We start from the raw sequence: 14,261 nt of genomic DNA on the forward strand, positions 1-14,261 counted from the left end.
TTGGGAATTGCTGTTCTGGTAAATTCAGATGATGGTATCTGTTCAGAATTCTCAAGCGGGAAAGATTCCCTATAAGAAATGTGAGTGTGGGCACTTACTCAGAGAATAATATTTTAATTAAAAAAATGACATTGACTTATGAAGTACATAGTGACATTGCAATACATATAATGTATTGTGATCAGATCACAGTAATTAACATAACCATAATTTCAAACATTTATCGTTTCTTCGTGTTGGGAACATTCATTGTGCATGCGTGGAATTGCTTTCTTTATAACAGCTCTTTCCTTTCCCTTGAACGTTGAATGAAGATTGCCTTTTTAGGAGATTAAAGAGATCTGCCTAAATCCCATATATCTCTGTATTAAAGAGGAGATGGGACAAGGATCTAGGCAGCTCTGTTCAGTTGGAGAATCAGGAAGTTCAGGAACTGTAACAGCACAATTTCATTGTGCTGCCGTGGGTGTTGTACACAGGTGACTTCATTAATGATTAACCACAGAGTCTGAATTGAGGCGAGATGAAGGAAATTGAAACCCAGCATCTATGTGAGGCTTCTGCTCTAGTTTCCACTCCAGAGTCTTATAGAAAATGTTTTTCTCCACAGGTTCGAACCAGCGTCCTACCAGAACATAAGGATCCTCCGCCAGAAGTTGGGGTAAGTCTTTCTTATGCTTCCAAAAGGAACACACATCACTTCTAAATTAATCATTTGGATTTTCTCTGGCCTCACGCCCGGAAACTGACAATAAAGTGAAATTACATTAACAGGGTGTGGCCACTCGAGGAGGCACTGTCACATATTTGCTGAATTGCAAATATGAATGCAAAAAATGAAATTCTTTTTTTTTCTTTGTGTGTGTGTGTCCTGAAAATCATCCTCAAGAGAATTCATAATTAGTTCAGCTGGCTAGAGATGAGCCTAGACTTTGCCCTGCAGGTAGTTGAACTGTAATTCAGAGCCAACATTCCTGGACCAACAGGAGGCTAGGGAAATTACAGATGTGATCTCCACCACTTCAGCAAGGAGGAAGAGAACCAGCCATAGGATTGTGATATTTTCTGTTTCCTGCCACTTAAACACTGTAATGAAGGTCAAAAGAGAGGCAGCCACCGCTGTTCAGCCCAGTGTTGGAAAATCCTGCTGAGGTTTTCTTGTTGCACTGAACTGTTGCCTCTCCAGCATTCAGAAGTTAGAAGAGAAAGAGAGTACTGGGTGCTTTCTGCTTAGACAAGGCTAGAGTAGGCACTGGCAGCTCCTAAAAGATAGAGCCCCACAGGCTGAATCCCTGAGATCTGTGTGTTCAGAGAGGAGGAAAAAATATAGAAGTAAATTAGGTCTGAGAAGCTCTGGGGCTAAGCCAACTGGAAGAGCTATATGACATACCCTGAAATCCTGCAGGCACTTGACAACCTTCTTCCAGTCAGGGCGTAGAGCGCTATACTAGGAATCATTCATTTTCTCATGGAACACAGCCACTTGTTCAAACCTCCTGCCAAGGAAGCACTCCAAAACTATGCACCAAAGTTTGACTCGACTGAGTAGAATGTCAGTTATCTCTGCAGCTGTTAGTGAAGGAGAGGGAAAAGGGCAGTGTCTTGCTCTCTCTCGTGTCTAACCCAAGCCTCTCATCTCTTCCTGGGGACTGGTGAAGTAACTGCTTTGACTTGAGGGAATCCTTGCACTTTTTCTGCCTGTCCCTTCAACCTCTTATGCTACTCACTTCCACCACCAATCTCTGTGCTGAAGGCACAAACCTTCATTTAGTTCCTCCAGTGGGTTCAGAAATTCTCCCCAGCCTCAGGCCTCCACACATCAGGCACGTGTGCCTCTGTTAGCCTGGGCTGCTGCACCCCACAGGGGTGGGGTTGAGGGCTGCCTCCCACAACTCAGGGCCCAGCTCACATGCTTCCACTACTACCACACTGGGACCCTCCTTCCAACTAGACCCTCCATCCTTAACGCACACTCTCATCACACCTGTGACACTGCTTCATAAAATGTGAGATGGTTTAAACAACTATTATTATAGTTAATACATTATTTTATCAAGATGTTCCATTTATTTATCAAGGTTCAAGGAAGCTTAGCTGGTTTAATTTTTTCTCCTGTCATCCCTGCCCACCTGGACCCCACTCCACCACTGCTCTTGTGTTGAATCTCCCTTGCTTGAAGACTTAATGATATTTTGGGCTAATCATGTAGATTTCTCCTGATTTTTTCTCTCACTCAGGTTCTTGGGAATACATCTTAGTTATTTTAAACCTTGAATCTCTCTTCTCATTTTATTTTCTTCTACTTCCTCCCACCATTTTCAGATACAGGCTAGGCTTTCCGTACCTCTAGCAAAGAGCAGTGGGGAGGAAGCCTAATGTGAGTCCCACATGCATCCTGCCAGTTCTTCTTTTCATTCCTCAGCTGTGATAGCCAAGAGGAAGGAGTGGAGAGATGGAAGTTTATTCTTGGTTTGACCCTGGTGAGGGTGAGATTTCCTTACTGCTAGACTTGATGTTTCTCAGGCAATGGCTGCCTGTTAGAGTCCTCTGTGGCAGATATTGAAATGCTGGCTCTCCTGATGGGCACAGGTGTAGATATTCCTGGGGACCTTGTCTGGTTCTCCCCATAGCATAATTCCCTACCATGGGGGACCTGGCTCTGGGGCAACTCCTCCACTGCCCACCCTCACTCCACACCCTTTTGTTGTGAGATCTGCTATTCAAGCACATGGCTCCAGGTCAGCCACTTTCTGTGCTGTCCAAATACATGAAACTCACATATATTTGCTGTCCCACATAGAAGATAAACAGGCTGTTCCATTGTGTGTTTATTCTCTTGGCTCAGCCATCTCTCTGCTGAACCTTTCTACAAGCCCCAGCAGCATCAGGTACTGGATCATAGTCAATCATACTCAAGGAGAGACAATCAATCAGTCCTCAGTGGAGGTAAACATGGTTTAGACACCTCTAGGCTTTACAAGTGATTTTTGATACCAGACCCTCTTAACTTCAGCTTTGAGGATAAAGGTATTTTCCTGGGGGATGATTAAGAGAGAAATTAGCCACATCTCCAAAAGCAGACACCTTTCTAAATGCTGACCTCTTCTCTCTTCTAGCCCTACCTTTATACTGACTGGCCGTATTATAGCTACTTATAGACCAGTATCTCTACACTGGCTCCTCATCAAGCATTTTAATCAGGTTGCTGGCCTCAAACACTGAAAGCTATGTGAGCATACAATGGGGTACATTTATTATATTGTGTCCTCATATTTGATAAAACTCATCTATGATTCCTGAACTAAAAGAGAAATCTCAACTGGTATCCTGTGACATTCCTATTTTAGCAATTAGGAAGGCATCCTGCGGTAAGTAACCTAACAAATTGTGGCTTGAAAGTAATTAACAGGTTTGCTTTTCTCATCTTATAAAAATCTTGGGAAAAATTTCCAGGGCTTCAGCTACTCGAAAGTGACTTCAAGTAATGACTCCATCCATCTTCCTGCTCCCTCTTTCTTAGAAAAGTGCACAGCCTGGCCATGGTATCCCTGGTATCACATTCTGGGTTGAGTGAAGAATGAAGGGTGAAAAACTCAGTTGGCCTGTTCCCTCAATTCTGGAAAACAGTAACTTCCTGGGAAATTTCATTTTGTATACTGTCACTTACTTAGTATTGGGAAGACCGAGGCCCTTAGCTAGAAGAGAATCTGGGTACAATTCTCATTTAAACAAAATTAAGGTGCTGTTAGTGAAGAATGGGCAGAAAGGGTGTTAGGTAGGCAATTAGTTATGCCTCCACGCTCCTGCTCCATGTACTCCATGACAGCAAGTCTTCCTAATACTCCTGGCTTTGTGTTCAGAAGCTAGCAAATATATGATATATGTATTGAATAAATCAAAGAGTGTACCATGATTTTATTTTGCCAACCATTTTATGTATATTTAGAATCACCAGAAATAAATGGGTGGGGGATTCTAGAAATGACTGCAATAACATAGTAAAAATCTTAACACCTTTTGTGACCCATCAGAACTCAAAATGGCGAGTCTGACTTCAGAACTAAGTTTTGAGCATAACAGGAATAAGTTTAACAAAGAACAAGTCAGCGTGCCTTGGCTTCCTAACACTCTCAGATTACATGTTATTTTAGAGAGAGAAGCTAACATATGTTGACCACCTATGAAGTACCACCTGTTAATATACATCTCATCAGCGAATCCTCAAAATATTTCCTTGGTTGCTGCAGAACAGGTCTGAGAGTTTAAGCTCTTGGCCAAGGACACAGAGCCTGTAATGGCCCTGTCATTACAACATACAAAGGCTCTGCTCTTCAAGTACTTGAATTTTTTTAAAAAGAGCTTAGATTTTTTATTGCAAACCTTTCAAATATGTTAGGTGTGTTTCTTTGCATTCTCAAACAGAATTTACTGGATGTACTCAAGTATTTTCTTGATGGCTTAGTCAAACAAATACAAGTATGTGCTCTTAGATCTTTTGAGGTATATTCACAAGTAAAGATAAAATTCTGTAATAAATGCCTTTACGTTAAAATGCTTTTAAATGTTTCCTTTGGGCTATTCATCAACTTTTAGTAGATTTCTTCCCAATTATTTTTCTTTCTGATGTATTTTTTCAATGTTAATAGTTCATTTAGTCTTTTTCTCTTCCTGTGGGGTAGGAAATAATGTAACCATATCTGTTATGGTTGACAGTTAAAAAAAAAGTACTTGGGCTATGAAAATATGAAAAGACCTGCCTGTAAGTTCTGTGTAACAGATGTTGTGTATCAGTCGTATGGTACCAACTTCAGCTTTTCAAAGACCTTTTAAAACTTACACCATGGTTTCTATATATAGTTTTACGAGGATGGGTTAAAATATTTTTGATATATTCATTTAACCTCTAAACCAGCACTGTTCAATGGATATAATGTGTGTCAGAAAATGCATGCCAAATATGTAATTTTAAATTTTCTAGCAGCTGTGCTTTTAAAAAGTAAAATGAAACAGGATGAATTAATTTTTAATGTATTTCATTTAACCCAATATATGCAAAATATTATTCCAAAATCTAATCAATACAAACAATTATATAATCATGTTCCTTTTTTCATACTAGGTGTTCTAAATTCAGTGTGTATTTTATACTTAGGGTACATCTCAACTTGGAGTAGCCACATTTTATGTGCTAAAACTAGTGGCTACTCAATGGGTAGCACAGCTCTGGACAGTAGTCGAATAAATTTGAGGAGGTCCATGCAAATTGTAATATAAAGAAAACCTGTGCTTTGAATAAAGGCTTTGCCAGAAGAACATGAGTGATGGAGGTACGGCCAGCTGTGGCCATATGTATGGGGTTGTACCTTCTTTGACCCCCTTAAATGTGACTGGGGAGCCTCTGAGGACTGCTGCATGGAAGTGTCAAATCCTAGTGAGCAGTCTCGATATCTGTGACTTGCCTAGAGTGGCTGCAGGTATTGGTGGGATACACTGTTCATGTGGACACTCCCTGGGATTCTGACAGATGCCCCACTTTTTTTTCACCCTGTTTGACGTTACTCTCCAGCCAGGTGAGAGTGATTGAAATAATGCAGCAAGCAATTTAATCATCATCTGCTTTGGAGTTCTCGGACCAGAATAACTGTGAGGGTTGTGTTGTCATGAGCAGGCAAGAGAGGTTAGAGCTGCATGTTGTGCAAGCAGAGAGTCTGCCAGAAGGAAAGGGAATTGCTACCAGTCCTAGAAATGAGGCACAGTATGGTGGGAATGAAAGCATGCTGGACAGAGAAGCAAGACACCTGGGTTCCAACTTGGCTTCTGCATATTAACTAGTTCTGTGACATGTATAAGCTAGTTTACTCTCAGAGGCCCCAGTTCCTTCACCTCCAGACTAGCAGGGCTTAACAATCCTTAAGGTTCTTTAAACATTTTATGTAATCGAATATAATTTACAGCCATAAGGGATCATAGATAAGATTTTCTCAATATTAATAACTATATAGGACCTTAGGGCCTTTGTTTCTTCCTTTTTCATTTTTTTTCTAAAATTTCTTCTAATTTATATTCCCCCAAATCTAATTTTTATTTTTAAACATACGTTTTTCTTTTTGTATTGCAGGCATTTTTAATAGACTTCTTAAAAAACACTGCCTTTCCCCAAAACTAGTTAAGGGGGACATTAGATACTTTTAAGGCATCTGACTTCTGGTTATATGATCTTAATCACTATGCATAGTTATATTTGTGATAAACTTTTTATTTTCCTGGCAATGTACTGGAGGCTTTCTTTGCCTGGATTACTTTACTTCTCATAGCAATAACTATGAGAAAGGTAAAGTTATCATATGCATTTATTTCAGTGACTAAGGCCTAGAGTAGTGGCACAATTTAAGACCACAGACTTCATAAGCGAGAAGACAAGGGAAATAAGAACTCACAATGCTTAGCAGTAGATGATGAGCCTGGGGACTGGAATAAGTCATTTCATTGTCCAGATTTTCATTTTTGGACAGAATAACTGATTTAAGGTCACACTTCAGACCTCTGAGCTCCAACTCTAGTGAAGCTTTTCCTTTTTTGTCCATTTTCCCCTGATAGAAACAGCACCAAAGTAGATACAGAAAACATTGACCCTTGAATTATATTTAAAATATTTAAAAATTAAATAAATTATCTTAAATTCTATGATTATAATGCCAGTGATAGTAAAGATACAGTAGCTTTCTATTAAATTATTCTTTTACCTTAGCATCATGTGCTTTAGAGAAGACTCTCATTCATTCTTCTACAGTGTGTTCAGAGATTATTCATTTAAAGATTTATTTTCTAACTTTGGGGGTGGGAGCATCCTAGTTTTATTTATACTGAGGTGAAGGAAACAAATAAGAAACCCACTCAGAAGTGAATGTGTAAGCAATCCCATTGTTTGTTGCTGCAGTATAAAACAATTACAATGTCTTCACATTTTTAAAAATTGTATTAATGCAGTTTATACAACATGCAGTCCTGACATACAGTTATTTTTAGGATTAAAAAAAAAAGGATAACATTTGTACCTAAATTATACCTCCTCTTGTTTGACAAGTTTTCCGAATGTAATGGTATGATGCTATCATTATCCAGATTGATTTTTAACAGATTGTATTATTTGTGAGCACTCTCATTATCTTTTGAGATCAAGCAAGTGGCCAACAGTTGTAATGGATAAACCTGACTCATGGGCATTGTTCTTGGCACACTGTTTGTGCTCACAGTGCAGCCCTCTGTTCCAGACACTGGGCTCAGCTAGAAGATAGACAAGCCAAGGTCCTGTTTCCACAGGAGCTCCTGGTCTAGTGAACAGGAGAAACATTCAGTGGCCTGTGGTCATAAATTTTACTTGCAGCTGTGCCTTATGGTGAGTCCATAGTTTATGACTGAAAATAGCAATTCCACCTGTCTCTAGCTGCTACATTCCAATGTGGGCTGTTTGCTACATTTATTGCCAAAAAGACTGCAATGAAATCATGACATTTGCAGCCAGCTTTATCAATTCTAAAACCACCCGTACCTCCAAAATCTTAAAAGCCTAATAGAACATAATTTACAATTTAGAGGTGTCATGAAATTTATTATTGCTTAAAACTTTTCTTTGAGTGTGAATAATGAGTAGGAATTGAAGTTAAAAACTGTGGTTATCAGTGAAAGAGAAAGAGAGATAGACATCTCTTTAAAATGCAAAATGTTAAAATAAAATTCACTATAGCAGTATACAATCTGCATACTATAAAATTGTTTTGAGTTTCCACATTTCAGTGAATTACAGTAGTTTATAAATAGCTGCAAAAGTAGCTTTTTCCCTATATCTATTAGATTAAACTACTTGAAGGCTAGTGTCTATGTCATTTGTTTGTTCTTTCTCTCTTTCTTTCTTTCATTCATTCCTTCCTTCCTTCCTTCCTTCATTCATTCATCAGTAAGTATTTACCAGATACCTACTATGTGGTACACAGTGGTGGTGTATCAGCAAATGAAAGAAAGCTCCTCGTAGAGCTTCAATTCTCAATTATTTTTGGAGGGGTGCAAAATAAACAAATATATATGTCAAGTGGTCATTAAGTGCCAATAGAGAAAAATATAACATGAATAGAGAATAGTGGAGTGTGTATGTGGGAGGGAAGTGTGCTTTTATATGGGCATGTCCTAGAAGGCATCTCTGATGAGGTGGCATAAATGCTTTTATTCAGGGGGGTCTCTTAGGACCTCTCTGACCCTGGCTGAAAAGTCACCCTAATTTCTGCAAACTTTGTTGATGCAGCTCACAAACTTCCTTCCCTGTCTTGATTCATTCTACTTCATCACTCATGGACCTATCATCAGAACTTGTTTCCACAAATCTTCTGTTTTTTGCTGAATGTTTCTCACCTAATAATTTAGTCTCAGAATTTTCAGACTTTGCTAACTTTGTTTCTAAACTACGTCTTTGGGTTTTAAGTCAATTAATTGGATTTACCATTAACAATGTGTGGGTATCTCAAACTTTAGAACTGAGTTAGTTGTATTTCCTTGTTTTGTCTTTTCTTTTCTCTCTCTCTCTCTCTCTCTTTTTTTTTTTTTTTTTTTTTTAAAGAAATGAGGTCTCCTCCTGTCTCCCAGGCTGGAGTACAGTGATGGACTCATAGCTCACTGCAGCCTCGAACTCCTGGCCTCAAGCAATCCTCCTGCCTCAGCCTCCAGGGTCACTGGGATTATAGGCATGACAGGCTAAGCCACCATACCAAGTCTGTGTTACCAGATATTTGATTTTAAGCCTTTTAGGAACAGCTCATCTAAGTTAAAGATTTTAAAGGAGGGAGAAAAATTCTTACTTAAAGCTTTTCTTTCCTCTGCCTAGCAATCTCTGAGTGTGGATGTAGCTTTTCATGTGTGAAATAACTTCCTATTTACCTCTAAAAAGATATAGTTACCCTCAAATTCTTTGTCCAGCCTCTCATTCTGGTGCAGCTTGACAGCAGTCCTATGATGAGAGACTGTTATGGAAGAAGTAGCATGGACTTATTTTATTACATTTTGGTAGGCAGCAGTGACACAGGAAATAATATGGGTTTGATATTTTCATATTTACTCCTTTACCTTAAAGGAAGAATGAGGACTCCTTTTTATGTTATTTATCCCATAATATTGTGACTTTTAAATCAGAAGTAGCCAGGGATATTAGAAAGAGATGATAGGTTTTTTATTCTGGGAAAGAAAAAAAAAAATTGGAGTTTTATTTTTTACATTGAGTCAAAAAGAGTAGAAAGCAGATATTCATAGGTCATCAGCATCTAATATAATAGGCTAAAAAAGCAATTTAAAAATATGTAACTGAGTAAGTGTCATTCTCTTTTGTGTACTGGAATGAAATTGTCCCATGCTAGTAAAGAAATAACAAAGGAAAAAATGCTTTTAAACATTGCTGTGATGGGGGAAAATATAACATTTCTATTTATAACTTGTACAAAGTCCCACATAAAAATAGCTCCAACTAGCAGATTTGCTCATATCTGGAATACAAAGTTGTTGCTGCCAGTGATTTGAGGAATTCTAATAAGAACAACAGCATTGGTAAATATGGAAAATATATCATCTTTTATTTTCCCTCAGTTTTCATATGCAGAGAAAATGATAGTTAGTGAAAAAGTTCTGGGTATTGTATTTTACATCTTGTTATTTTCTAGCCTGTTGGTCTCTTTTCTTTTAAGGAAAATGATACATTTTTACCCTTTAATCCTACCCCACGAAATGGATATATTACTGATAATTGTATCTCTGTCAGTGAAATATTTGTCAGCTAATAAATTTAATATTTTATTCTTCTAAAGGCTAATTTTGTGTGACTGATGTGACAGCAAAAATATTAAAGAACCTCAAATTAATGAAACCATTCTTTCTCTTATTTTCAGCGAAGTTTCTTGGGCTATGCCAGTTTTAAAGTGGGAGAGCTACTGAAGTCAAAGGAGCAATTGCTGGCCCTGAGCCTGAGGTGGGTCTCTTTGTTTACAGAAACACTATTAAAGTTAATAACCCAAGATATTTATTGATGGCTAGTGTGTTTGAAAAGTCACAATTCTTACAGATGTTAGATGTCAGCTCTCAAATAGCTAATGTTCCCACTGCAACAAGTTAGAGTGAAATAGCAATTATTCAAATTCACATTCAAGTTCACTTTTCAAGTTGTGAAATGTTATCAGCCCTTGTAAAAAAAAAAGAACAATATTACATTATCATTAAAGTGATGAAATTCTTTGAAAGTAAGAAAGTAAATTATGATCTTGTTATTAAATATTTTTCCCTTATCAAAATGTTACTTTTTAAATCAAGTAACTTTCTTGATTTGAAATATGTTAGAGGCAACATTGTAGTGTGATGATAATAGAGAGTAAGCTGATTTTTGTTTTTTCAGTCTATTTTGGTGCTATACTATTAAACATAAACAACTTATAAGTTAAAACACATTCTTGGCACAGACAATAGATCATAGCTAATTCTGAGTACAGTTTGCTTTGAAACAAAGATGAAACAACAGTCTTTAGGAAGTCACACTCTAATTACTAAGAAGAGCATTAAATAAAATAAATTTTTCATTTTAAATTCAAAAGAAATTTGAAAACTCAAATTTTGGAAGAATTGTTTTCTAATTATATAGTAACTTTCATAATTATGCATACATTGGAAATACTTCCTTGTAACATTTGTATAGTATAAATGAATACAAACATTTTATAGAACACTATTTGTAAATCCTAAGATGCTCTTATTTTGATGAAACATGGAGACCACTTTCAAGGAGCTGGGCAACGTCTTAAGTTTGTCACCTTCGACCAAGGACCCACTTGTAATTAATGATTTATTTCAATAAAGATGTGATGGCTGATGCTAGCATCTATAATCCAGGATTTCTCTTTTTCTGATTTTTTTCTAATTCTTAAAGCTCCTCATTTTGATTTGATAAGATAATATAATTTAAAATATGTAATACATCAAGCAGAGAAATAAGTTGTGGATTCTAATGAGGCTGCCGTCTGCTCTAGCTTTCTTTAGGTTATGTCTCTCAAACAGCTGGCATTGGTGTTGGTGTTATATTTTGTATGGGAAAACATAAAAATCTTTAGTTTTAGAATGTAATTACCAATCCAATTTTGCTGCTGTTATTGTTTTCAGTTTTAAGTGTAAAGGGTCAGCTAAAAATGCTGGGTATGAATGTCACAGACAACCTAGAAAATATAATCATTCTTGCCTGACTGTTGAATCTGATCCATATGTCCCTGGATTCATAACATGAGATATCAAACATTGAGCTATCTTAGGACTCCTCGCAGTCTGCATGTTTCGTAGATAAGATGCATAGCATGTTCTTCTTCATCTTACTGACTCACAAGCCCCAATATTCATTACATCATAAAAGTCATTAACATCAGCAGTATAGTGCATAGTGGTGCAAGGTTTAGACATTAGTTTGAAACAGAAATTGGGAGACCAGAAGTTCTTAGTAAAATTAAAATTGGTGAACACGTATTACCTTAGAGAGGACAAGAATAGAAGGGTCAAATCTAGAGTATTGCCCTTGAAAGAGAAAAGAAATACATAAATTTCACATTTAGATGAAAGCAAGACAAGTTTCTTTACTTCTGATTTTAATACCCCTGATTCCTAGTCATTTGATCTTGATTATATAAAACAAATCGAACAACGAAGAATTGAGATTTTTAGAAAAAATAATGTTAGAAAACCAATTCTGGAATGGCTGGGTTATTATTTTTCCCAGTTTTGTGCTTTGCCAAGTTTCTTGTTTTCTGTCCCTATGAATCAGACAGATTATAGATTTATCATAGACTCTTGATTTCTTGTAGACGGTTTTTTTAAAAAAAGTACGATGTAGTTTATTTTCTTTCAACTGATTCTGTCTCTTAGATATTGAGTTAGAAGAACATTAGGTCAGGATTAAGCAACATTTTTGTTTTGTTTTGTTTTTTAACATATAACTTCGCACTGATCATGTCTGATTTATTTCTTCTATAGTTATGAATTTTACAACAATAAGCTTAGCTGATTTCTGTAAAACAAATTCACAGAAGTAAGAGGATTCTTTGATGATGAATAAAGTTCATTTTCTTCATGGTTAATTGTAGTTTCCCCAAATCTTACAGTTGTGCTTGTATTCACTGTTTCTTTGGGGGCTTCTCATCAGATAATTCACATTATAAAACTTTCGAGCTAATTCCACAGAACATCATGATTTAATATGGCTTGTGTGTCATATGTGCTTTGAACTGGAGATTAAGGGCAGACAATTTATTGTCTTTTTTTTTTTCCTGCAGAAAACTTAAAGAAATAAGATGCATCTAATTTATAGACTTAGACTCAAATTTAATGAAATGTGGTAGTTTTAAAGATGTAGCACATTTGTTTATCTGTATTGCGGAAAATGCCTCTGATGTATAAAGTAGTTTCTATTCATATGTCATCTTCATTTAAATGCATAGTTTACTTTGTTTCTGAGTCTTCTAGCATCCCAAATGGACTTGGTATCTCTTTAGTAACATTGTCTATATGCTTATATTACATCCACTCTGTTTCACCACTTTGCATTTGGCAGTTCCTGTTTCCTCTGACTTCTTTTGTATCTCAATTATATTTTCTGTTTTTTGTTTTCTAATTCATTGCTGTGTACTCCTGACTTCTAGACTTGTAAACAAAGTAGAGTTTCTGTATAGAGGATTACAATTATAGCCATGAAAGACAGTTGATAATATTATATGAATGATGATAATGATAATAAGAATGACAACAACCAACCATGTGCTTTGTGCTCTGATAAGTATATTAGAGATGTCTAATTGACCGTCATCGAACTAGATGCCATTATTAATTTTCATTTCGTAAATCAAGAAAATGAGGTATAGAAAGCAGTTAAGTAATTTGTGTAAAGGTATAATGCTCTTAAATTGAAAAGGCAGGTTATGAAACCACACACTTCTGACCACAAAGCCCATGATTTTAATGACCACCATCTTGTCTCTCTGAACAAAAGAGAAGACAGAGAACCGGTTGAAATTTATATCACATGTCACATAACTTACTAATGACAGAGCAAAGCAAGGACTCAGGCCCAGAGCTGGTGTTTCACAGTTTTGTCCATGTTTGACTTAACCACTGTGCCTAAGGTGATGACTAAAAGAGTGGCCACATGCCAGCAAGAACTTGGGAATGTTAATCATGATGGAAAAGTAGGAAGAGCCTGCTAGTTAAGGGGAATTGAAGGCTGAAGGAAACCTATGGAATGTGTTCTCATCCCAGAACTGTGCCTTCATCTGGACCTCGATCTGGTTTGCTGCTGAAACACCCGATAATCATTTGCTCTACCAACCTGCCATAATTTTTGGGGGGACCAGACAAGCATAACTTTGGAACATCATAATAATGAGTTATGAATATAAAAGTTAAATATATAAAAGTTAATTCTATGGAAATGATACTAGTTACCAGGGAAAAAAATACATTGATCTTAAAGTACTTAAAAAACCACACATGCCAAACAACAACAACTACAAAGGTAAAATTTGTTTCCTAGGAAATTCATCTCAGAGGAATGACACAGAGGAAAGTGTTCCAGCCTTGTCATGGCTTTGTTGTGTGCCTCCGCACAGTTTGGATTTCACTCAGTGCTCATGCATTCGGCAAACATTCACTAAGAACATTTTATATTCTAAATACAGGAGTAGAGTTAATATGTTTCCATTGATGTTACCAATTACATAGTTAATGAAAAAAAAATCATAATGTACTACCCTGCAAGGAATATGTGAAGTACTTTCTCTGCATTATCTTATTTAATCCAAGCAGCATTATCACCTGTTTTATATGAACTTGTCTAAAATTCTATAGCTGCTGACTGTACAAGTGGGATTAGAGCTCAGTTTGGTCCAGCTCCAAAGCCTGTTCTACTTTTATTTTACTACCTAGTAGGAAGCTCAGGATCCAACGGAATCTTTTCTTCCTTCTCCGTTTTATATTCTATTGTTTAATGGGTTTTAGGAGTCTCAATTATTTTTTACTAATGTTTTATATTAAAATTCAGTTGTATCTGCCTGCAACATAGTAGAGGTTTAATAATTATTTTTGGAGTTTGATTCATAATTATTACTTCCTTACATTTTAATGAATGCTAAATGTAATGCTAGCACCAAGACTTCATTTCTGGTGGAACCTGTCTAAAGTGGTGAATATTATGCAGTCTAAGC

The 14,261-nt window shown here is 36.6% G+C and overlaps 1 protein-coding gene across 8 annotated transcripts in view; it reads left to right on the top strand.

Annotated features, from left to right (window-relative positions):
* The window catches only part of INPP4B (inositol polyphosphate-4-phosphatase type II B), an 841,422-nt gene that overhangs the window by 554,137 nt on the left and 273,024 nt on the right, over positions 1-14,261 (top strand). For all 8 annotated transcript variants that reach the window (XM_032246545.1, XM_032246548.1, XM_032246546.1 and 5 more), the window contains 2 exons: positions 611-661; positions 9,924-10,003. In XM_032246545.1, coding sequence (XP_032102436.1) covers positions 611-661; positions 9,924-10,003 — 131 coding nt within the window. The remainder of the gene's footprint in view (positions 1-610; positions 662-9,923; positions 10,004-14,261) is intronic.

This window comes from Sapajus apella, unplaced genomic scaffold (genome assembly GCF_009761245.1).
Source record: "Sapajus apella isolate SASKATOON/1434 unplaced genomic scaffold, GSC_monkey_1.0 scaffold61, whole genome shotgun sequence".
Taxonomy (NCBI): domain Eukaryota; kingdom Metazoa; phylum Chordata; class Mammalia; order Primates; family Cebidae; genus Sapajus; species Sapajus apella.